We start from the raw sequence: 25954 nt of genomic DNA on the forward strand, positions 1-25954 counted from the left end.
GAGGGGGCTGCAGAGGGGAGCTGAGGAGGGGAGTTGCAGAGAGGGGGCTGCCCTGGGAGCCCATAGCGGGTGTTTGTGTTCTGGGGCTTGGGTTTCCACCCTCCCACAGATGGTCAGCCAATATATTACCTTGTCTGAGCTCCTCTGGTATGTCTCCTTGTTAGCCTTAACTGTCAACAGGTTGACATTCTAGAGTTACCCGAGAAAGGAGTCTCCTTTGAGGGATTTCTCAGCTCAGACGGGCCTGTGGGCATGTCTGTCTTGAATGCTAATTATGGAGGAGGGCCCGGCCCTTTGTGAGCAGCACCATTCCCTGGGCTCCTGGTTCTTGTATGGCTCGTCCATGGTTCCCACTGCACTGACTTTCCTCAGCAAGGAAGGCCCTATAAGCTAAAACACGCCCCTTCCTTCTCTACATTTCTTCTGGTCAGCGACAAAATGTAAGTAGGAAGTGTGTTTTTGCTACTTGGATGTAGAATCCTAACATATTCAAGACTCCCCCGCCCCTTTAAACACAACCCCCTCTAGGACCCACGGGACACCAGGCAGACGGTCTCCAGTGGAAACGCCCAGTTATCACTTCCCTGCACAGCTGCCGATCTGCAGACGTGTGTTTCTGCCGACAATTTTCCTCCCCTACCGAACTGTCAGGAATCTCTATCCATGCTCCCAGCTCCAGGTCCCCATGAGAACTGCAAGCCCAGGGCTGGAGAGAGGCTCAGCAGTTGAGAGCACTGGCTGCTCTTGCAGAGGACTCGGGTTTGGTTCCCAGCACCCACATGGGCTCACAGACCATCTGTCACTCCAGTTCCAGGGCATCCAATGCTCTCTTCTGAACCCCACAAGACCAGACATGCATGCAGTGCACAAAACAACCAGACATATAAAACAAATATTTTTAAAAATCAATTTTAGCCGGGCGGTGCTGGCGCACGCCTTTAATCCCAACACTCAGAAGGCAGAGGCAGGCGGATCTCTGTGAGTTCGAGGCCAGCCTGGCCAGTTTTAAATTGCGAGCCCCAGGATGTGGAGACAGATCAGTTAGTAAAGTGCTTGCCTCGTGTTGGAGAGCAGCATCTGGAGGACCCCTGGGGTTCACTGGTAGCCAGTCTAACCGGGGAGCTCCAAGCTAGCGAGGGACCCTGTGTCATAGGAGGTGAGCAGTGTTGCTGAGGATGATGACTGAAGTTCACACACACACACACACACACACACACACACACACACACACACACACACACACACACACACACTCTGCCAGCATTTTCTACCCCATGCATTATCACTATCAAAGAGAATTTATTTATTTACTTACTTACTTACTTATTTACAAACCACAGCTGTTGCCTCAAAAGGAATAATTTATTCTGAGCCCGGGGCATGCTTTAACAAAGTCGTCCAGAACGTCAGTTCCCCAAAGCCCTCAGTCTTGCCTGTCTTTGGTAACTTTGTTCATTACCATACAGTGAATTCCTACAACGGTGTCTGGTGTATGGAAACAATAAAAACTTATAAGCTGAATGAATGAATGAATGAATGAGATGAATAAGATGATTAATGAAATCAAGTTGGTTGGTGGATATTCAATGGGGGCCTGGGAGATGGCTTAGATACTCAGTGGGGGCCTGGGAGATGGCTTACTCAATGGAGGCCTGGGAGATGACTTAGATACTCAATGGGGGCCTGGGAGATGACTTAGATACTCAATGGGGGTCTGGGAGATGACTTAGATACTCAGTGGGGGTCTGGGAGATGGCTTACTCAATGGGGGCCTGGGAGATGACTTAGATACTCAATGGGGGCCTGGGAGATGCCTTACTCAATGGGGGCCTGGGAGATGGCTTACTCAATGGGGGCCTGGGAGATAGCTTAGATACTCAGTGGGGGCCTGGGAGATGGCTTACTCAATGGGGGCCTGGGAGATGGCTTAGACACTCAATGGGGGCCTGGGAGATGGCTTAGATACTCAATGGGGACCTGGGAGATGGCTTCGATACTCAATGGGGGCCTGGGAGATGGCTTAGATACTCAGTGGGGGCCTGGGAGATGGCTTAGATACTCAGTGGGGGCCTGGGAGATGGCTTAGATACTCAATGGGGCCTGGGAAATGGCTTAGATACTCACTGGGGGCCTGGGAAATGGCTTAGATACTCAATGGGGCCTGGGAGATGGCTTAGATACTCAGTGGAGGCCTGGGAAATGGCTTAGATACTCAATGGGGCCTGGGAGATGGCTTAGATACTCAATGGGGGTCTGAGAGATGGCTTACTCAATGGGGGCCTGGGAAATGACTTAGATACTCAATGGGGGTCTGAGAGATGGCTTACTCAATGGGGGCCTGGGAGATGGCTTAGATACTCAGTGGGGACCTGGGAGATGGCTTACTCAATGGGGGCCTGGGAGATGGCTTAGATACTCAATGGGGACCTGGGAGATGCCTTACTCAATGGGGGCCTGGGAGATGGCTTAGATACTCAATGGGGGCCTAGGAGATGGCTTAGATACTCACTGGGGACCTGGCAGATGCTCAGTAGATAGAGCACCTATACTAGCGTGAGGACCCAAACTCATCCCCATGTAAACTATCCTAGGCAATGTTGGTGTGGACTTAAGAGGCAGAGCTAGGTGGATTCCTAGAGCAAGTAGACTAGGGACTGGACTGGATAGAAGTGGGGAAAGGAGAGAGCTAGCTGAGAGTCAGAACTTGTCCCCAGCGACCTCGCACCCCTGCCACAAGTCTTCCAGCCATGAGCAATTATAACTCCTATTAAACCATAACCTCAAACCCTTACGTTGTTTTGTTTTTTTCTGGTATTTTGTCACAGCAACGAAAAAAGCAGCTAATACAAAAGGCTTAGTTTGTCTTTTTAAAAATTTGCGGGGTGGGGGGGGCGGGACATGCCACAGCACATGGACATGGAGGTCAGAGGACAACTTCTGAGAGCCAATTCTCTCCTACTGTGTGGGCTCTAGGGAGGGGACTCAGGTTGCCAAGCTTGGTAGCAAACATTCTTATGCCCTGAGCCATCTTGATGGCCCTTAAAAATTGTGACTTTTGGGAGAGGGAGGTGTTGGGGATCAAACCCAGCCAGGGCTTTGTGAGTGCTGAGCCCACTACTCTACCAACTGGGTTTTTCATTAAGAATTGTCTTATACATTTTGAATTTTATATCTTAAGTTGATCTACTGAAAAAAAATAACAAAAAAAAAATAGCTGGATATGATGTCCACATATGAACCCAACACTCAGGAGACTGAGGCAGAAGGACTGGGAATTGGAGGCCAGCCTTGGCTACACAGTAAGACTCCCTAACTCAAAAAAACAAACAAAAGGAACCGAAACAGGGGTTCTGGAGATGGCTCGGTGAAGTGCCTGCCACAAAAGCTGGCGACTCCCCAGAACCCACGTAAAAAGCCAGATGTGGCAGTGTGCACGTGGGGTCCCAGCACAGGGATGTGAGACAGGCTGATCTCCAGGGCTGGCTAGCCAGCCAGTTAGTCTGGCCAAATCAGCAAGCCGGAGATTCAGGGAGAGACCCTGTCTCAAAAAATAATGTGGGGGGTAACTGAGGAAGACACCCAGTGTCAACCTGGAGTTTCCACACAACACCACACACATACAGACACACACACACACACACACACACACACACACACACACACACACACACACACCAGAAATAAAAAGGAACCAAGACATTTTTAGCAACTATAGCCAGCAAATGCCAGAATTTAATACAACTTACAACTTAACTACTAGAAAATTACTTCCATCAAGAGAGGGAGCCAGAACACAGAAAGCGAACATATATAAATACTTATAAGAACAGGTTTTTGCTTGTTTTGCTTTTAAATGCCTACGAAGACTGAAAGGAAGTATCCAAATGTCCAGTGAGCCTCTGGAGTGATGGAGCTGTGGTTCCTTCCTGTTTCCCAGTTTTCTGTCACAGCTTTATAAACACACTAAGGCTTCCTGAATGCCAGGCATGCTAAACTTCCCTCACATCTCACAATTCCATCAGCAGGTTATTTTTTTTTTTTTTTGGTGTGTGTGTGTGTGTGTGTGTGTGTGTGTGTGTTATTTTGTTTTAAACAGGCAGGGTTGCTGCCACAAGGAGAGGCTACCCAGGAGCACAGTTGGCCCCAACTGGACTGTGAACCCAGCATCCCAGGTGCCTACTATCCAGGCTGTTGGCAGATGGCGCTCAGAGCCAGGCAAGGAGCAAGGGCTGGACATGAGGGCATGCACCCTGGCCCAACTGCCAGCAGCTCCCAGTGAAGGGAGTTCAGCTGGGGCTCAGTGGAAACTATAAGGTAAGGGCGTAGAGCTGCTGGGGGCAGCATTCAAGGCCACTGCAGGGAAGCCTGGGCCGAGGGAGGACAGGAAAAGCCCAGTAGCCCAGCCTAGTGAGGAGGTGGAGCTGGAGGGGCCGACCTCAGGAGCACGCTGGCTGGCGGTCAGTGATTCCCCTCCAAGGATAAGCCTCTGAACAGTCTGGCAAGGGGTGGGGGCACTGGAATGGTGTCTCTCTGCTGTGGCGTGTGCATGCTAGCTCCTGGTCCTGACCCAGCCACGGGCTACATGGACAAGGTCCTCCCGAGAGCACACACCTGGTCAGCAGCGGGTTCTGCTGGCTTCTGGATACCTGCCAACAGCAGAGGCTGAGAGGTCAATTTTCTTTGACAAGAGTCCAAGTGTGGCCCTTGGTCTTCTGGGCAGGATGAATAGGCTTCTGTGGCCTCAATAGGCCTTTTATCATCTTGTGCCTGGGTGCTGAGGGCCCTCCTTCCCTGGGACACAAAGCACAAAGAAGCTTGTCCTAGGAGGCCAGGCTGCCCTGATGAGGCCCTGGATGAAGAACTGGTCATTCGGGTCCCATGTGAGCAATCCCAAGGGAAGTGAGGGGTGTGGGCGATGTGGATGGTTCAAATCAGGCTGAGCTGGTCTGGTCTCTTCTTCAGGAAGTCCAGGCTCCCTCACCGCATGAGCTAAGCTCTCCAGACAGCACCCCAGATCTGCCCTGCATTTCTCAAATTCAGTAGCCAGCCTTGACCCAGTTCCCTGACCAGATATCTCCGCAGAGGCCACATGTCCTTCAGCAGTAGTATCTACTCCCTGTGACAGCGGCTCTGTGCTCGGCTCCTGGGGTCCATCTGCACACTCACTCCCACACCAGGCTGCCTCTGACTGGCTGCACCTTTCTAGACACATTAAGAGCTATCTGTACCCTGGGGCTGGATTCCTTCTGAGTGCCCACTCTGATCTGATCTTCATTCACGTGATGGGAAACTGAGGCACAAGGCCTGCGTCACCAGTCAGGCATGCCGCTGCTGCTTTGTGGCAGGGTCAGACCACTGCCCACATGCATCTGCCTGTAAGCCACACCTTCAGCCCTTTCCAGCCTCGTCACAGTGATTTCTCACTTCCTACCAGCGAGGGGCCTTGCACCTTGCGGGACAGAGGTCACTGTAGGCAGCCAGCAAATGATGTCAGGCACATGAACATATGGTGTACACTCAGAGACACTAAGGCAAATTTACACACACACACACACACACACACACACACACACACACACACAGACCACCATCGACAAGCACACATGGAAAATCCTCAGAATCCACTTCGCCGTCAGGAAACCAGGGGCTGACATCCAGGCTGCCTGGGAAGGTCACGGTAGACGCTGGCCCTCTGCAGTCTCCCCCTTGCCAGGGAGAGTGCCAGCTTCCTCTGGGGCGGCCCGCAGGACTCTAGTTCCCACAAAGCCATCCTTTATGCTCCCTCCGCAGCAGCAATGCCACAGAATCACCCACGTGACCGGCACAGCCCGGCACCTGCCACATCACCACCCACGACCTGCCTCCAGACCACTGTGATGCTCCTTGGCACATCTCATCAACTGAGGGGTCTCCAGGTGCAACCCCCCACCTCTGGGTTCACCACTACGGTGGCTTTCATTTCCACACGGAAAACTGTTCATTTCCGTAACACTTTACAGGGTGCCCTGACCCAAAGGGAGCTGTGAGCCTCCTGAGATCCCCCCAGCCAGCACCTCCACCTCCCTACTGAGCGTCACTTGTCCCCTCCTCTGGCTTCCACTCATGCTCTGCCGGGCAGGAGGGGAGTCACAGAACCTCAGACGCCCAGAGCCCACCCTCTCCAGCCACCCCCTGACTAGTTCAGAAGTCAGCACCCAGGCTCGGAACCTGGGCCTCGCTGTTCATTCATTTCTTCACCCTGCTCTCTGTGCCAGGCTCCTGCTAGGATCCAGGCACCCTGGCTCCATCCATGTAGCTGCATCTCATCTACAGTGAGCCCAGCACCAGCTTGCTGCAGGTTCTGCGGTCCCAAGTGTGCTAAGCTTTTCCCGTGTGCTCAGATAAAGAACCACCACACAAAACAGGACTCTGCACCTCCAGACCTGGGCAGACCCCAAAGTGCTAACCAGCCCTGGGTCTTCCCCTAGCTTCTCAGTCATCCAGGCCCCTTTGGGGGCAAAGCAAACCCAAACACTCCTTTCCCACGGCCAGGTGATCCTTCTTGCAGGCGGCTCATCCCTCACTGGACTTCCTCCTCCTGGAATGGCGCACTCCATCACCATTCTCTTTCAGGTCTCTCCTCTGCTCTCACTTCTGCGACTACCCACCTTCTGAAACCCAGGGGCTGGGTGCTTCCTCAGTGCCAACCCAGGACAGGGCCACCCGGGAAAGAACAGGGCACCAAAGGGCACCCTCTGATGCAGACGTGTCGAAATGTGAGAATGGACAGGCCACAGCTCCAAATCCAGGAAATGTGGGTTCCTGCCTACGGCTACTGTGGGAGTCTGAGCCACGGCCTCAACGCCCCTAAGTCCCACCGGCTCCATGTGCCAGCAGGGGTGACACTCCCCTGCAGAAAGGGAGCAGTACAGGTTGAGAGGAGCCCTGTGCCACTCGGAGCGCTACAGAGAACTCTCATCTCCAGGGTGCCCAGGCTCCCCTGACAGCCCTGGGAAGAGGGTGGCCTCAGCTGAGCACAGCGCAGCACCAGCTGAGGCTGATTCATCCCACCAGGTTCCCTGCCTGGAGAGGACTCCCCGGAGAACTGGGGGGAGGGGACAGGAGTACTCTGGAATCCCAGCCCCACCTCCCTGGCTGGCAGGATCTGGATTTCCCTGAGTCAGCAGCCCAAGCAGGCCAACCATGTCTGAGGCTCCAAATGTGGTGTTCCAGCTCTCACAGGGCCCTAAGGCAGCAGGGACTCAATGCCATGCCGCACAGGGTAGAAATGCACCTCTAACTTGTCTTTCTCCCGTCATGTCTGTTGGCCCTGAACCCGAGCACACACATGGTCCTACTGATAGCCTCAAGCAATGGTCCTGCTGGCCAACAGTCCTTAAGAGCATAACCCGAGAGCCAGGCGGTGGTGGCACACAATTTTAATCCCAGCACTGAGGAGGCAGAGGCAGGGGCATCTCTGAGTTCGAGGCCAGCCTGGTCTACAAAGTGTTGTAGGACAGTCAGGGCTACACAGAGAAACCCTGTCTCAAAAAAACAAAACAACAAAAAACACTCCAAACAGAGAGAGAGAGCACATGCATAATGGGCTTTAAACAGTGTCCCAGAACTCCAGCTGGCAGTTATGACTGGTTCCTCATTCACTTAAGAGGAAACCAAGAGCTGAGAGGAAGGAACTATGTATGCCCTGTCCCCACAGACCATCTCTGAGATGCCCTGAGGCTAGTGTACTCTGCCCTCATTCCCTGAAGGTAGGCAGCAGTAGCCCATCCCACCGTGAATCAAAGAAATCTCTTTTCCCACTGTGGCTCTGCTCAGGAGGAAGCCCCCATCAAAGGCCGGCTCCCCAAGACCAGACACTCCTCTCCACTCCAGAGGCCTCTTCCACCAACCCAGCACCCGATACGGTCCCGCATCCTGCACTATGAGTTCCTGTGAGGGTGACTCGGGCACTGCCCACTGGGCTGGCACAGTAAGGAACACAGGAGAGCTGACTGGCACTGGAAGGGGCACCGGTGGGTGTGGGGAGGAGCCCGGTGGCAGGAATCTTGACCTCAGGAACAGAAGGAGGGAACAGAGGCCAGTCCCTACAGTACCAGGCAAAGGCTCCCGAGGGCCCGGAGCTGATACCCGAGGCTGTCCGAGAGACGGGCAGGAAAACAATTCCAGGCACAGGAGAGCAGAGTGACGGAGTCCTGGGCACATCCCGAGTCACTGAGAGGAGCAGAGAGCACTAAGAATCTTACTTAGGCTTCTGCTCTGTCATTAAAGTTGTGACCAGCAGAAGTGACAGGCGGCGGCTGTGGGCCAGACAGATGGAGGCCAGCGATGGCCCAGCACCACCACAGAAGCTGGCATTGCCCAGTGAACATGGAACAAGGAAGGGCATCTTGTGGTGTGTGGCCTGGGACATACAGAGGGTGCTGTGAGAACTCTCCCCAGGGAAGAGAAACAAACTTCTGTCCCTTCCTTAGAGGTCCCAACGACAACCCCAAGGGTGATTCCATCCAAGTCCAACTTGGAGAGCCAAGGGTTTACTGGGCTTACTTACAAAGCGCAGAGGACCCCCCAGTAATCTCACCACTGAAAAGTCGCACCCAGCATGGATGACTTCTCCATGGCTGTATAGATGGAATCCCCCTCAGTTCGCTTCCCAAGCTCTATACTCCAGCACTTCCCAAGACCAAGAGGCCACTTTACTGACATCCATTCCTGTTTTTATCCAGCTGCCTTTCTCTAAGACCATTGTGTGTGCTTTGCTTGTTTGAGACTGGGTTTCACTCTGTAGCCCTGGCTGGCCTCCCACTTGGGGCAATCCTTCTTCTGCCTCGGCCTCACAGCTCAGCTGTTGAGATTATAGGTGTGAGCCACCACACCGCAAACTCTCCACTTCATCAGACTTAGCATGGAACACAGACAGCTCTAGCCCTTCGTCTCGAGGGAGACTGAGTCACGTGAAACAGTCACTCCATAAGGCCGTATGCTCTTCTCGTGTTAATCTGCTTTGGTACTGGACTCTCCAGCAATATTCCCAAGATGGAGAAGACTATTCATTGCCCACATCAGTGGTGAGGCCTGGATGTCTGGGGCGTGTCGAGGCAGGTCCCACAACGGCAGGAACAGGACACAGGGCAGTGGAAAGTGCTTGCTGCCCAAACAAAGACCTGAGTTTCATTCCGTGTAAAAGCTGGGCATGGTGACATCACCTGTGATCCCGGCATCAGGGAGGCAGAGACAGGAAGATCCCTGGAGCTTGCTGGCCTGCCAATCTAGCCAAATAGGTGAGCTCTGAGTTCGGTAAGAGAAGCTGTCTCAAAAAATTATTGTGGAGAGGAAGTGAGGAAGACACCTCCCGCTGACCTCTGGCCTTCATGGGCATGTGTCACATACACATGCGTCACATACGCACAATCACACATACACGTGTCCACACAAAAGGAGGACTGAAGAGGCAGAGGACCCCCAGAGTGAGCTGGCAGGGGTCTGCTCTAAGCTTGGACTGCATTAAGAGTCCTTCACTGGTTAGACGACTCCAAACCTACGAGCCTAAACAAACAAGCCGCCCATCCCCAACGTCCGCATATCCCGGGGACAGCTGGTGGACACCATCCAGCCGATAGATCCTTGCCCCACCCTGCAGCCCAGGGGCCTTGTAAAGTCCTGGAGCTCCTCTCATGTCTATGTTCTGGGGTCCTCATTTGCCCATGTGAAAAGTAAGGAAACTCTACCTGCCACCAATGGGCCTCAGTCTCTTCACCTGCCCAACAGGGCCCCAGGATGGAGTGGTTAGGGCCAGGCATTCCTGCTTTAGCTAGCTCTCATGGTCATGTCCTGTGTGAGCCCGTTAGGGTCCCCTTAGGGCCTCCTGAACCTGCCCCCACCTCCCCTGCTGGTGACAAGACTAGGCTGGCAGCATCCTGAGATCTTCCTGCTGCATCCCAGATCTCCAGAGCAGTCTGCGATCTGGACCAAACTACCTGGAGCATGTCCTGGGGGTCATCCCTCATGAGCCCCACCGGGATACTTCCTAACCCACCCAACCCTATGGGACAGGAGGCCCAAGAGGGGGGCTGTAGATTGACTGTCCCTCAGAACAGTGACGGCCAGGGAGAGGAGTGAGCAAAGGCCACTCATGACAGGAAGGAGGATGACAAGTGTAGCCAAGGAGGCATCACAGGCTCTCTGGCTTCTGAGCCTCAGTGGTAAGTGATCCCATCTCTGAAACGGGGAAGGGACTGGTAGCTGGACCGATCAGTTACCACCAACTGTGAGAGTTGCCCTGATCACACAGGAAACAGGCTAACAGCAGAGACGCCACGGAGTAAACTCATGTCTGGGGGGTGGGGGGACAAGGAGAGTGGGCACATTGGGTTGTTGAAAGTTTCCAGGGAGGCTGGAATACAGCTCAATGATGAGACATTTGCGCCACACACACACACACACACACACACACACACACACACACACACACACACACACACACACACTGCCTCGGATTCCATCAGCGGTGCCAGACACACACAAGGTTCCCAGGAGTGGCCCTGTCCAAAGGTGAGCTGATACAGTGGACAGTATGGTAACAAGTGGGTAGACTGAGGCAGAGGGGCTGGAGGGAAGCTGAGTTTCCAATGAAGCCAGTGAGTGCCACCGCTGGATTAAGAGCAGCAATTGCCCAGTGTCCCAGCCCAGGCCAAGTACTTCCTAGCCCATGAGTTCAGCATGTGCTCAGCACAGACAGGCTGGTCTGTGGAGGAAGGGTGTTCCAGGTATGGATCCAGAGGTGGGGACATCTGGAATGTTCAGGAAGATATATCTGGTCAGGACATGGCTGAGGAGCCTTCAAAGCCATCGTGAAACAGCCCAGCAGCCTACCCTTGGGATCCAAGCTCCATGTATCTACCTCACCAGGGGACCTGGAGGATGCTCTGAAGGAAGCTTCCAGGGTTACAGCCTGTTTGCCAGAACATGACAGGATCCAACCCTCTGACAGAACTCTGCCCTCTAGAAAGCTGAGTGCACCCAAACCTAAGATGATAAAAGCACCATTCAATGTTCTGTCCCCCCCCCATTATTTATTATTATTATTATTATTATTATTTTAGTTTTTCCAGACAGAGTTTCTCTGTGTGGCCTGGGTTGTCCTGGAACCCACTCTGTAGACCAGTCTGGCCTTGAACTCACAGAGATCTATCTGCCTACCTCTGCCTCCTGAGTGCTGGGATTAAAGGAGTGCACCAGTACCAGCACCAGCACCAGCACCACCACCACCACCCAGCTTCTGGGCCCCATTTTTTGTTGTTAGTTTTTCTATAAAACGTGGAATCCAGTCCTGTTTCTCAGAGAGTTACGAGGATGGAGTGAGACATGGATCACAAGGCTGCCTATGTAGCAGCCCCAGGTGAGGCGTTAAGAGGTATAACCAGAAGAAGGGGGGGGGCAGGTGCTGCTGGGTACTGGTGGGCTTGCAGTGTGGAAGGGGGCCAAGCGGACATGCAGGTGTCATGGGGAGCCAGCCTGGGCTGTGATCAGAGGCCTAGCTCCCAGCCTCCCCGTCCTTAGCTGGGAACAAACGGCTCTGAGCCTCTAGAAGCAGGACAATCCAGAGGTCCCAGGCAAAGATCTCTCAGGTGAGCAGATTGAAGACTAACAGACCAACAGGGTGCCTGGCTGGGAGCTTCATCTGGTGCTGCTCCTTCCTCAGCTCCTTGCACACAGGCTCTCTCAGTACAGGATCTCCCTCAGCTCCTTGCACACATGATCTCTCAGTACAGGCTCTCCCTCAGCTCCTTGCACACATGATCTCTCAGTGCACTCCTTCCTCAGCTCCTTGCACACACACTCTCAGTGCAGGCTCTCCCTCAGCTCCTTGCACACACGCTCTCTCAGTGCGGGCTTCTTCCCAGGTTCCTCCCCTACCACAGCTCACTCTCCTTTCTGCTTTGTGCCAATGTTTAAAAAGTTTCTCTGTGAGTTTGGTGAGCATCTGTCCTCTAGCAATGGCCCTAGCTCAGCCCTTGGAGGTCAGACCCTAAGAATGGCCTCCCAGGCTACCTGGTCAGCATAGAAACCTATTCGTGAAGCTGAGCTAAGTTACCAACAAGATAAAACCAATTAGATAAATTATGGCACAGCCACTTTAAATTTAAAATGTTTGGTATTTAAACGTTTTGAAACTGGCTCTCATAAGTAGCCCAGGCTAGCCCAAAACTTGCTGTGTAGACTGAACTAGCCTCAAAGCGATCCTCTTGCCTCCAAGGTTCTAGGATTACAGTTGCATACCACTGCATCCAGCAAGTTTGCTTTATCTTTAAAAAAAAACTATTTTATTTATTTATTCATTCATTTATTTGTTAAGGTATCCCTATGTAGCCCTGGCTGGTCTGGAACTCACAGAGATCTGCCTGCCTCTGCTTCCTGAGTGCTGTGATCAAAGGCACGCACCAACCACCACACCCAGCAAATTAGCTCTTTTTAATTGGCTAGATTGTTTGGCGACCTGGAGGATGCTTTTTAACAAGCGGCCTATGTGGAGTGTCTCTTCAATGGACTCCTGTGTTGTTTTTTTGTTTTTTACTCTTTTGGGGAGGGGCCTGCCACCCAGCTCCCAAATAAATTCACACACAAAGGCTTATTATTACTTATGAATGCCCAGTCTTACCTTGGCTTAGTTTCTAGCCAGCTTTTCTTAACTTTAAATTACCCTGTCTATCTTTTTGCCTCTGGGCTTTTCCTTTTCTTTGTTTCTTACTCCATGGCTTGCTGTGTACCTGGGTGGCTGGCCCCTGGAGTCCTCCTCCTCCTCTGGCCCTTACTTTTCTCCCCTTCTCCCAGATTTCTCTGTCTGTCTCTCCTCTCTGCCTGCCAGCCCCGCCTATCCTTTCTCCTGCCTCACTATTGGCCGTTCATCTCTTTATTAGACCAACAGGTGTTTTAGACAGGCACACAGCTTCACAGAGCTAAACAAATGCAACATAAACAAAAGTAACACACCTTAAAATAATATTTCCCAACACTCTTGGCTAAGCTGATACTCAGGAACCTCCCCAGCTCGGTGAAGGAGGCAAGGAGCCTCTGGGTCAGAAGGACTGAAAGCCAGAGGGTAGGAAATGACTCAGCCAAGCCACAGAGCAGGGACAGCACAGTATTGTCACCCGGGGCCCAGCGATGCCAAGAAGGCTGGCTACAGATGGCCTTGCAGCTGTGACCACGGTCTCTTTAGAGCCCAAAGCCCAGAGCCCTCAGGTGCAATGAAGGTCCAGGTTTCCACTGGACCAGGGCCTTGGGGTTGCTCCAGCCCGAGGACCAGCAGAAGCCAGAATTACAGGCCTTGAAATGGGCCCAGGAACCGAAAGCAGCATTGCTACCACTCTGTACAGACACACTTCCTCCCACCACGCTGGCCCACAACCAGCTCACAGCCATCGGCTGAAGGGCCACTGCCATCCCAAGAGAGCCTTTGCCCAGTGACTGCAAACCAGAACAAGAAGCCATCTCTTCCCTCAGCTTTGCCCTCAGCTCACAAGCCCACTCCCATTCTTGGGACCACTTTCCCTGTCTTAACAACTCTATTTCTAGATCCTTAAAAAAAAATCCTATGGGCAGACGTCCCAACAGACATCTTTAGCTCAGGCATTGGCTCAGCCTGTGTTGCCTCCACCTGAGTTTATGCTGAGCCCGTGCGTGCCACGGCTCATCTCCTACATGCTCCTCTTCTGGGTAATTCCCGTGTCTCCTTCGTTACAGTCAGGACACAGAGAGGGTGCTTGGCCAGGGTCCCACAGTCCTCCTCCTCTCCAGCCATACCTCCCACAGAATCCCCAGCTACCACTTAAACCCTGCTAAGTCCGCCTAGAAAAAGGCCAGGTCAGCAGGGGGTGTATGGGGCCCATTCCAATTCAAAAGGTGGCCCCGGCCCCGGCACACTGGAGTAGCAGTGGTTCGTTCTTCTTTTATCTTTCTTGAATCTTCTCCAGGTTGCCTCTCACCCTATGACCTCAGGACAGCCGGTCCCCTCTCAAGTGCAGCTTCCTCACCTTGGAAATGGGGTGATGGCAGAGACTCCCTCCACAGGAGCCAAGCTACAGCAGGTGCCACAGGTGCAGGGCCATGGGGCCCATGGCACACTGTGTGCAGAGTTCTATGGGTAACACCTGCCCCGACCCAAAGCCACACCTACAAAGCTCCCAGAGGCCAGCCCTGAGAAGTACCAACTTCTCAGACACTCAGCCCAAACCTCTGCTCCAGCCTCAACTCCCACAGGCCCCTCCAAAATGCCCAGCATTCCTCCTCCATCCAGCCCCTCCCAGACTCAGGTCTGCCCAGGGGCCAAGACCACTCACAGACCCTTCCCCTGGGTTTAGCTCTTGTGTCTGCGACCCTTTCCTTGGTCCATCTCAGCCAGGCAGCCATATGTGCCAACCTGGCAGACACAAGGACATACCGGCATCCCGAGGACAGGTCTGGGTGGGTCTCTGTTCTGTGCAGAGCCTGAACTCGGGTACATCCTGCCACTTGTGGTGGAGGGCACAATACCACCCCTCCAAACCTGTGTCCCAGGCAGTGCCCTGAGACTTGCCGCTTAGGCACACTTCAGGGGTAAACAGAAGGAATGGGCACTGAGCACTCCTTCCGATCTGCAGCACTGGACCAGGAAGGACCCCTACACCATCTCTCAGACAATGGAGCCCAACACCCAGGCGTGAGGCCGAAAAAAATACTCTGTCAAAACAGAGACAAAGGCAAGCAGCAAGATGTGGACCCCGGCCCCCCAGAACTCACACTGGTTGGTGAAGCCCACTGCCTATTTAAGAAGGGCCCTGTGTCGCCATCCAGGGAACAGGAGAAGTCCCACCCCTGTGAGAAGCAGTGGGCCTCTAGATGGCTGCATCACCTCCGCGGGCACCAAACCACTGAGGCAGAGCAGAGCACTCTGGGAGCTACAGAGCCGCAAGCAGTTTTCTATGGAAACATCAAAATCTCGCACAGGCAGCCATAATCTTGGCTGCTCCCAGCGGAGTTTTTGACTTAACCTAGCAATCACCTATGCGGCTGTCTTCTCTCTCCCCTGAGAGACGGTGTCCTGCAGTGAAGCCAGGACCTGCCTTAATCCCTGGCACACAGCAAGCGCCCCAAAGATGTTCTGACTGAGGCCATCACAGAAGAGCATAAAAAAAAAAAATCAGATCTGTAGCTCCAAGGTGCCTTTCATCCCGAGAGCCAAGTGATCATCCTTATGCAGGTAGGGCCGCCGGCCACTTCATTCTCATAAACAGACACTGACTCAGACAGGACAATCGCTTTCCCAGAGGCTCCCTGGATACCTCAGAACCACCTCAGGAGGAAAACAACAGCCTGAGAGGACAGCGTAGACTAGCTTTGAGTAACAAGCTTTACCGAAACACCGAAATTCATTTAGAATGGGCTGGGAGTGTCACTCGGTGACAAAGCGTGTGTTTGGCGTGACATATGAGGCCCTGGGTTCAATTCCCAACACCCATAAATTTACTAATAGACCCAACAGGTTGTCACAGCTGTAAAGTGAGCGCGGCAAGATGGAATCCAAAGGACAAGACTGAAACACAAAAGCAAAACAAAACAAAAATGTAACGCTGCCCCACGGGCTGAGAGGGTAAGGGACGGCATGCCAGGTGTGGGGTACTCTGACAGGGTTCTGAGTTCCTACATCCTGAGTGTGGGGGCCGACCAGCAGGCCTGGGATGGATAAGATCCACCATCCACTTGACACTTAAAGAAATAAGCCTCTGGGCAAGTCTTTGAGGGATTATCTGGATTGGGTTCATCCATGCGGGGAAACAAACCTTGAATATGGGCAGGCCCACCTCATGGGGTGGGGGCCTGGATTGAATGAAAAGGAGAACACGAGGTGGGTGCCAGCATATCTCTCTCTCTCTCTCTCTCTCTCTCTCTCTCTCTCTTTCTCTCTCTCTCTCTCTCCCTCTCTCCTTCTGCTTCCTGGTGCAGATACCATGTGACCAGCGGCCTCAAGCACCTGCTGCCATGATAAACTCTATCCTTGAATTTTGAGCCAAAACAAACCAGTCCTTCCCTAAGTTGCTCTTGTTAGGTATTAGTCACAGCGACTCAAAAAGTATCTACTGCGAGGCTCTAACCCAACTGAACCGTACGCCCCTCTCAGGATTCCCCTTTCCTCTCTGAACATCAGATTTCTCGTGTGAAGAGAACATTCTCTTCTAAGAGACCAAGGCTCAATTCTCCTTGGCCATCCACACAGCAGGGAAAGGTCTCATTTGTTCCCAACATGTTTACTAAGCTCATGCTCTGTGCGTGTCCCCATGTTAGGCACCAACATGAGGTCTGGGCAATGCCCTCATGGCTCTTGATTGCTGGAGGGACAGCCACACACAGCTCACTGCAATGCCACCGTCGTGCCAGTCATCTGGGACAGAGGGGACAGGGCTGTGTGTGACTGGGTATGGAGGACGGGTTCCAGGCGACCGCAAGGAGCAGAGACTCAAAGGGGAACTTGCTGTGCACCAGGGGCAGATGAGTAGGAACGGCTTCCCTTGCAGAGAAAACAGCAGCACACACAGACGTCCAGAACCTCAAAGCAGGAGGGTCTAAGGACACTCTTGAGGATGGAGGGAGCCTGGCATGTGAGGGAGGACTGAAGGCTGGCAGAGGTGACAGTCACTGTATGAGCTAAGGGGCACAGCAGGCATGGCTGGGGATGTGGGGAGGCTCTGGGGTCATCCTAGCCAGAGGACAGGCAGCTGTGCTACTTCCTCACTGGGTGTCCCTGAACAAGACTCCTTACGGGTGACAGATTCTATTCATGCTTGGCAAAAGTGATACTGTGTCAGGAGGGTTGAGCTGGCGGAGCATGCACAGAGCACCTGGCATGTACTGAGTTCCCAGGTAAGGCTAGGGTAATGGGCTCGCTGCTCTTAGGGAACGACCCTGCAGGCTGTCCCAGCAGAGACTGTAACAGGAGTGATGATGACGCTCTCAGGTCAAGAACAACAGAGGTAGGTGTGTGCAGAGGGCTACCTGCCGAGGTATGTGAAGGGGCTACCTGGAGCTGCTGAGGTCACAGGGCCGAGGGGCTTGCAACAGATGGTCCCCCAGACCCTCCCCAATTCAGACATTCCATGCCAAGTGACAGCTGGTCATGACAGGTGGGCACACAGTGCTCAAATACACGTATACGGAGTCCATCAATAAGGGCACTCCAATTCAGCCACAAAGCATTCTCTGGACCCCTTTTGGAGGAAACCACTAAAATCTATGTTTTCATTCATTCCCACCTCAGAAGACACCCCCAGGTGGCCGTACCTGCCTGACAAGAGAACTCCACTCAAAGGGAGCTATGCTAGACCCTGCTGCCTGAGAAGGTCAGGTGCTAAACAGTCCTCCTTCAAAAAACAATTGAAATCCACTTCCTGTCCTCACCAAGACTCCAGGGCGTGGCCTACCAAGGGACCTTGAGTGCCAGGCTTTATCCCTGTCCTTGCTACTCTGTGGCCTTACCAAGGCACACTTCCACTTTGGAGCACTCATAGAATCTAGAAGGCTGTCACCCCCAACACACACACACACACACACACACACACACACACACACACACACACCACACAAAGCCAAGCCCACACTAAGAGGGAGGTTGGGGTGAGGGGACACTGACAACATGGAATGAAGTCATTCCTTGCATGAAGAAGGGAGGGGTCTTTTTACAGAGAAAAATGACAAGCCCGAGACTAGAGTGGAGGGGGCTCCTCTGCATGGGCATGGGCAAATGCATCAGTAATGCATTACCTCGCATCCAAGAAGACCCCACCCACACCAACAGTCCCAGGTCCTTTCAAACAATGAGACACCCCCACCCCACCCAGCAGATGAAAGACTCCTTAGACCAGAATCACCCGGCTAAGCTGCAGCAAGCCCAGATTCCGGCGCCAACTAGGCGGGGTCAAGGGGCAGAGGCCCAACAGGTCCCTGGTAGAGCTAATGGACAAGAGGGCCTTTGGGTGCAGAAAGACAAAAGACTACAGCGAACAGGAGACACAGCCTTCCATGTGGGCTGGGGATGCGATCACCGCACACTGCCTCGCGCGCTGGACCAAAGGCCTCTCGAAATCTCACGCCCACACTCCCCGCAGCAGCATTGGGGCCCCCGGGTCTTCCTGGAGAAGGCAGAAGAGTTGCAGAACCACGAAGAGGAAGGAGGAGCTGGGACAATCATCCTGACGGTCAGAGGGAGACAGAGACGCAAAGACACAAGGCTCGGGATTCTGTGGTACCGAAATGAGACTGAGACTTGGGGTCCCGAGAGACAGAGCGCAGGGCCCCGGGGACGCACGGAGGACAGGGAGCACAGGGGGACGCGCGGAGGTGGACACGCGCGGACACTCGCGCGCGCTCCCGGCACTGTCACTCACCCAGGCCGCAGACCTCGCGGCGCAGGTTGAGGCGACCGCGCTCCTCCGCTATGGCGCGCAGCATGTGCTGCAACGAGCGCTCCTCCGCTTCGGCGCCGTCCGCGGGCTCCCGGGAGGCGGCCGGCTGCGCGGACGGCCCAGCCCGGAGCCCCGCGGGCGCGGACGCCGAGGCACAGGCCCGGCCCGGCGGCCGCGCGGAGGCCATGCCGGGCCCCGGCTCATCGCCCGCGCCGCGCCCGCGGGGGCCCCCGGCACGCCCCGCCGCCCCGCCGCCGCCCGCCGCGAGCACCAGTGAAGCCACAATCTGCTTTTGTGCGCGTCGCCGCCGCCGCCGCCGCCACTGCCGCCGACCCGGGAGCCCAGCCCAGCACTGCGAGCCTCCGCTCTGCCGCCGCCCGCGCGCGCCCGACACCGCCCAGGCCCCGCCCTCGACACGGCCACGCCCCTAAACCCGCCCTTTCCCCCGCCTCCTACCCTCAAAACCCCGCCCCAATCTCCGGCTAAGACTGTGTTGTCCCTGGTCCTGCCCCCACTTCTGGCCCCGCCTACTTCCTTGCGGCCAGCTTCTGCCAACTTCGGGTGCCCACCGCGGCCTCGCTGCAACCTGTCGCGTCATGTCCTCCTCACATCTTCCTAGGTCTCCTGACCTTCCCTGCTGTCCGTGCTCCCCCCACCCTGAGCCCACCTTCTCCCAGCCCCACTCCGCCCCCGTCCTCCCTCCAGTAGAGTCACGCCTATGAGCCGCCCCCTCTGCGCCGCACTGATTTTGCGCTCAGTCACTGCCCTGTGCAATTAGTCTCCACCACACCAGCTTTGCTTCTTTCTTCCTGAGCCTTCCACCTAGGTTCTGCTGAAAACTTGCTTCCCAGAACTCAGCAAGAAGTAACCACCTCCAAAAGGTAGTCTCCTGGGGGAGGTGGGGGTCACCGGTGCAGGCTGGGAAGCCTCTGTTCCCTCGGCTGTACACTGGCGGGAGGGAGCTGGGGAGTTGTTCCCTGTCTTCTTAGCTCCTGGGCTGAGGAGGTATGGAGAGACCAGAGGTGGATGAGGTCAGATGGCACGTGATTCTGATGAAGGCCAAGGTCCAGCCGGGCATCCATCCCTAGCTAAGAGAAGAGGATCCAGGGAGGCAGCCGCCAGAGGCTGGCTTCTGACCTCACCCCGTGGTCTTTTCCCAGGACTGGGGTACGTGGCCTTGCACACAGCTGCCCTCAGCCAGCTGTGTCTCTAGGGTCAGTCAGCTCCTGCAGTCATACTAAGCATAAAGCCCTGCCCTGACTCTTCCCCCGTCTGGAGTGCCCTTCTCCCCAGTCCTGCTCCCCAGCGCTTTCTTCTCCCCTTTGGGTCCCAGTGCCCTCAAATACATTTCCTCAAAACCCCACCTTGCCTGGCTCTCCTTCCGTTTCTCTGCACCGCACCCTTACCATCTCCCGACATCATCACGTTGCACGGATGTAGAAGGCCTCGAGGTCTTACCAGGAACCAAATCACCCAGCGCCATTACCTTGGACTTGGCAAGCATCAGAACGGGGAGAAAGCACACACCTGTTGTGTAAGCCACAGTATTTTCCCACGGCGACACTCTGTGTTCTGCAAGATTGTGTTCTGACAGCTGTATTCCCAGGGCCCAATCAATTCAGGCTACATGAGGGACAATGGAGGAGAGAGGCCTGCCGGGAAGAATGCCTTGGAAGGCATGGTAGTAAGGTGGGTTGGGACCATGAGGTGTGCAAACCACTCCAGAGCAGGAAATGTGCAACTTCGACCCACTGTTCAATCCTCACCTGGAGATCTGGGCCACTGTCCCCTGACACCCTCAGAGCAGGGCCTGAGTCTGACTCCTTCCATGGTCCCAGAGCCAAGCACAGGAGGGACTCTGTAGAAAGGTGTGCATCAAAGGAATGAATGGCCTTCCTCTTCTCTCCCTGGGCCTGTGACCTCCATCTGCTAATGAGGACACAGCACGGAGGCTGAGGTGACCAGCTGTGAGCCTGGAGAGCTGGGGTTTGGCTATTGAGACTGAGGGGGAGGATATGGCCATCAGACAGCGTGTTCGAGGTCTCAGAAGCTGGCAGTGTTACACTTCCTTACTTCCAGGGAAGCCATGTCACTCACTGTCTACGCATCCCCACTGCCAGGCCAGGCTCTGGCCTGAAATCCTTGCTGCTCCAACACCATAATCACCGTCAGCAAGGTTCACCTCCCCTGGGAAGCCTTCTGAAGAGTTTGACCAAAGTACTGCGTCCTTAGCCGCTTCGAAATCCCTCTCCCTCGACCCCGCACAGTTGCCTCCAAAGGACCAACATCAAATCAATTCATTTGAGTTTTCCTGGCATCCGTTCCAGGACAGGTGCCAGAATGTATTTGTTGAACAATACACGAACATCACTTGGATTTTCTCATCGGTAACACTCATTGGCCACATGGGGACCCCTCTGAGTAGCAGGCATAGGATATCTTGCTGTGCTATCCAGTGAGCCACACTTTCCAAGGCTCTGTTTCTTGATCTGGGTTCTCATCACTTGGTCCATATTAAGTAAAGCAGGTTGAATATGAGCGTGGTTGGTTCGTGTCTTTAAAATAGGAGAGCAAGCAGGCTTGCTGGTGCATACCTGTAATCCCGGCACTCAAGATAGGAGGCCGTGGGCCAGTGAGATAGCTCAGTGAGTTCATGTGCCTGCCACCAAGCCTGACCTCCTGTGCTCGATGTTAGGGACCCACATGATGGATGGAGAGAACCAGCTCTGACTAGTTTTCCTCTGACCTTCACATGTGTTGAAAGGACCAAGCAGATGCCATAACAGGCTGCTCAGTCTTCTCTCAGAGATCAGGCCTCAATTTCAGTTTCCTGAGACTTGAGCAAGCAGTCTCTGGGAGGGCCGTGAACAAAAGGCATGGTCCTTGCAGAAGCTCCCTTTCTGCGCAAATCTGACTGCTCAAAGTTCAGCCAGATCAACTTAGAGCTACGTGCATGGGTCAAGGACAGAGCCTGGGCCACTGAGTCAGCCCCCATAGTCAGTACGTGCTAGGCCAGCCAGCCTCCATGGCAGCTCAAGGACAGAGCCTGGGACTTGTCCAGGCCTGCCCAAAAATGATAACTGTAACCCCCAATTAACCCTAGCCAATTAAAAGTTACTAACATGATTGCCACTCGCATAAACCAATCCTGAGTCTGTTCCTATGTGGTCTGTAGACCCCTCACCCTCTTTGTTTTAAAAACCCTGCCCCATGGCTACTCGGGGGTCTCTCCTGCTCTGCTTCTGTGTCAGACGGATGGGGAGTCCCGAGTTAACTCGTAACAATACAAAGACTCTTTGCTTTTGCATCAGATTGGGCCTCTTGGTGGTCTTTGCGGGACTCTGGGTACAACAGTGTGTTGTGGTGCACATGCCCACACATGAATATATACAAAAGGATTGACTGGACTGTCAGCCTGGGCCTGTAAGACTTAAAAAAAAAAAAAAAAAAAAAAAAAAAAAACCCTGACCGTCAGAAAGACTTGACAATGATAAATGCCTTGTTAGTCCAATGGGACGCAGCTGGACTCCTAACCGCCTGTAGAACCATAAGGTAATAAATGTGTCTTAGTTGTGTTTAATATTAATTTGTTATGGCAGAAACACAATAAAACTTAAGTTATAAATAACCTGCATTTGCCTTTGTCTGGCCAGTCTGTTTTTCTATTCTGCTCTCCACTTACAGAACACACTGACAGGAACCCTCCGCTGCCCTCCGCTGCACTTCATTCCATGAAGTTCCACACACCCTGGAACCGTGAAGCCAAGTTTAGCACAACCGGAAGTCAACCACAAGTCACTCTCTTTAATGGGTCAGTTGCTTGACTTTTCAGGTTACCGTCAGCCTGGTATGCTGAGGGGACATCTGTGGTTCCATTTTTATCTCTACCTGTTTGGGGATATCTTACTCTAAGAGCTGGTCAGGACAAATGCCCATGGTCTCCTCCCCTCGTTTATTTGAGTGTCCAGGAGCCCTAGAGACCTGTCAGAGAGGACTGGTTCATCTGAGAGCCCCAGGCCAGGATGGACCAAATCATCAGCCCTGTCAATGGTCTGCACAATGTGGTGAGAGACCGGATAAGCCCCATTACCTCTGACCTTACTATCCTATGACTCTGATTGGGTCTCCCGGGGAAAAAAAGCAATCAATCCAAGCTCAGGGTAGGCAGATTTTAACCAGCCTACCAAGGAGCAAGGGTCTTCTATCCTCACCTGAGAATCTGCTAACGGCAAGAGCTTCCTGGGTGGTGCTAGTGCACACTTCCAGCTCCCTGGCCAGACATTCTTAGGACCCAGGGTTCTCCCACTCGCTCAGAACCTGTTCCTTGGCTTTCAACTCCTGATCCTCCTGCCTCTGTATTCCAGTGCTGAGATATCACAGGTGTACATCACCACCACACAGGGACCCCAGCCTCTGTTTCATCTGGGAAGCTAAATGCAGCCATCCTCGGGGCTAGACTACAAGGTCCTCTGTTGTGGAATATCATTTTAACTAGGCGAAGATGTGGTCCATTTGTTTATGCTGCAGAATATTGTTTTAACTCTGTAAAGGAGTGTTACTTTTGGTTATGCTGCATGTGTTCAACAATGTAAGGGTGTGTGTTAAATTATGTAAAGAAACGTTACGTCTGTTTCACCTTGCCTGCCTAAGGCGCCTGATTGGTCTAATAAAGAGCTGAATAGCCAATAGCTAGGCAGAGAAAGGATAGGCAGGGCTAGCAGGCAGAAAGAATAAATAGGAGAAGAAATCCAGGCTCAGAAAGAAGAGACGAAAGGAAAGAACAAGAGAGAAGAAGAAGGAGAAATTGAAGGTGGCGTCATCATAGAGAAGCAGTGAAAATAAGATATACAGAAGTAAGAAAGGTAAAAAGCCCCGAGGCAAATGATAGATAAAGAGAAACAGGTTAATTTCAGTTTAAACAGCTAACCAGAAATGTGCCTAAGCTAGCCTGGGCATTCAAAACTAATAAGTCTCTGTGTCAGCCGGGTGGTGGTGGTGGTGGCGGCGGCGGCGGCGGCGGCGGCGGCGGCAGCATCACACGCCTTTAATCCTAGCACTCGGGGAGGCAGAGGCAGGAGGATCTCTGTGAGTTCCAGGCCAGCCTGGGCTACAGAGTGAGTTCCAGGAAAGGCACCAAAACTACACAGAGAAACCCTGTCTCGAAAAACAAAACAAACAACAAACAAACACAAAAAAAGTCTCTGTGTCATGATTGGGGAGCTGCTGGGAGGTCCAAAAGAAAAAGCCTGGTACCGGCCCCTCCCTTCAGTCACCCAGCTGTAAGTGAAACAGCTGCCTGCAAAGTGTCTCTTGACTCCTTTCTCTCCTCTGCCGCTTATCAAAGGTCATGAAACAGAATATGCTCTTTTTGTAGGTGTGGGTGGTGGTTGTATGTATGTGTGTGCATTGTGTGTGTGCACTGTGTGTGTGTGTGTATGACTATGTAGAGGACAGAGGCTGATTTCAGGTATCCTATTGCTCTCCATCTTCTTCTTTTTAAAATAGCTGACCCAGAGCTCACCAATTATGCTAAACCAGCTGTCCAGCAAGCCCCAGTGACACCTGCTGGATGCTAGGCTTGAAGGCATGTGCCACTGAGTCCAGTTTTAAAAATATATGGATTAGCCCGGTGGTGGTGGCGCACACCTTTAATCCCAGCACTCGGGAGGCAGAGGCAGGAGGATCTCTGTGAGTTTGAGGCCAGCCTGGGCTACAGAGTGAGTTCCGGGACAGGCTCCAAAAACTCTGTCTCAAAAAACTAGCTTTTTATATGCGTGCTGGGGATCTGAACTCAGGTCCTCTCTCCAGCCTCCAAAGAATATTGTCTTCAGTGTTATCTAGAATTCTCTCATTAGCACTCTGTTTTTCTTTTAATAGCTCCCACTGAAACTGCCCTGGAGGGGACAACCTTACAATTATAATTAGATGCTGATGCCTTGGTGAGGAGGAGAGATTCACAGATTTTGAAAGCAACACCTTATAGAATTGAGATCAGGGAGATTTGGGATAACATTATTTTTGTACTAAGAATTTGAACCCAGGGCCTCAAACATGCTGGCAAGTGCTCTCCCACTGAGCTATATATCCTCAGCCATTTCAGATGTTTATATTTTGAAACAGAATCTTGCTAAGTATCCTAAACTGACTTGAGCTTGGAATCCTCTTGCCTACTCTAGGATTACAGACATGGACAGACAGACATAAATAAAATCTTTAACAAATAATAATAATACTTGTCATCCAGAATCTCTGTATTATTTTGTTTTTGTTTTGTTGAGACAGGGTCTCTCTATGTAGCCCTGGCTGTCCTGGAACTCACTCAGGCTGGCCTCAAACTCAGAGATCCACCTACCTCTACCTCTCAAATGCTGGGGTTAAAGGTGGGCACCAACCCTTGGCTAGAGAGACTTTTCCAAAGCCCAAATCTGAATCCTTCCCTTTTCTGCAGGTGAGACCAGATGCCCCGGAGCCCCCTGCCTCCCCCTCCTGTTATTTTGGCGTCTGTACTCGCGGCCATCCTTCCATAAACTCTTAGTGTTATTTCCTCTGTCTGGAAAGTTCCTTCCCATCAAGTTCAGACATCATTTTTCCAGGGAAGTGTTGAGACTCTGTGACCCAGTTCTGGGTCTGGTTTTCCCTGATCCCTAAGAGCCTGTTCCTGCCCAGAACTCCTGTGTCCTTCCAAACCACTACATCGCTATTTAGAGGAAGAAGTAAACTAGGAAAAGAGGAAGTGGGTGGGGGGAAGCAAAGGAAGGTAGTTCTTGGGTGTATTGCTGCACCCTTGGGAAGGAACACAGATGTTTGCCCTCAGGAGCTGGCACACAGTAGGCCCTCTATAAATGCATGTTGAACCAGTGAAAGGCAAATGAACAGGGCAGGATTGTAGAGGGCACGGAGGTCCTTGTGCTCACTGATAAGCACCAGGAAAGCCAGGAATGTTAAATATGCATGCTTGTCTCTTCAATGGAAGCGATGTATATCTGTTTTCCACCCAGAAGGCTGGAAATGGATGTTGTTGATAGCCTGGTGATCTATTTCATCTGTAGGGTCAGGCTGCACCGGAATCCCTGAGACCACTGTGTTTATCCCAGACTCTTCCTCGCTAGACCTCTACCTTGAGCATTATTTCTCAGTCAATAGAACCCATCCCTAGGGGAGATGTCAGACAGTCACATGTACTTCGTAGCTTGGTGACCATGGTGGTTAGAAAGAAAATGGCCCCCAAAGGGAACTAATGGAATGTGTAGTCTGGTCGTGTTGGAGGAAGTGTGTCATTGTGGAAGTGGACTTTGAGGTCTCATATATGCTCAAGCCACACCCAGTGAGACAATTTACTTCCTGTTGCCTGCATATCAGCATGTAGCAGCTCCTTCTCCAGCACCATATCTGCCTGCACGCTGCCATATCCCGACATGATAATGGACTGAACCTCTGAACTCAAGCCAGCCACCACAATTAAATGTTTTCTTTGTAAGACTTGCCGAGGTCATGGTGTCTCTTCACAGCAATAGAAAACCTAA

At 52.9% G+C, this 25954-nt stretch overlaps 1 protein-coding gene across 1 annotated transcript in view; it reads right to left on the reverse strand.

The window, feature by feature from the left end:
• Kiaa0930 (KIAA0930 ortholog) overlaps positions 1-18627 on the reverse strand; it is a 45065-nt gene extending 26438 nt beyond the window's left edge. The window contains exon 1 of the mRNA XM_076556486.1: positions 18414-18627. Within this exon, the coding sequence (XP_076412601.1) occupies positions 18414-18618 (205 nt within the window). The 5' untranslated portion in view covers positions 18619-18627. The remainder of the gene's footprint in view (positions 1-18413) is intronic.
• Positions 18628-25954: the final 7327 nt, after the last annotated feature.

Source organism: Peromyscus maniculatus, chromosome 20 (assembly GCF_049852395.1).
Source record: "Peromyscus maniculatus bairdii isolate BWxNUB_F1_BW_parent chromosome 20, HU_Pman_BW_mat_3.1, whole genome shotgun sequence".
Lineage (NCBI taxonomy): Eukaryota > Metazoa > Chordata > Mammalia > Rodentia > Cricetidae > Peromyscus > Peromyscus maniculatus.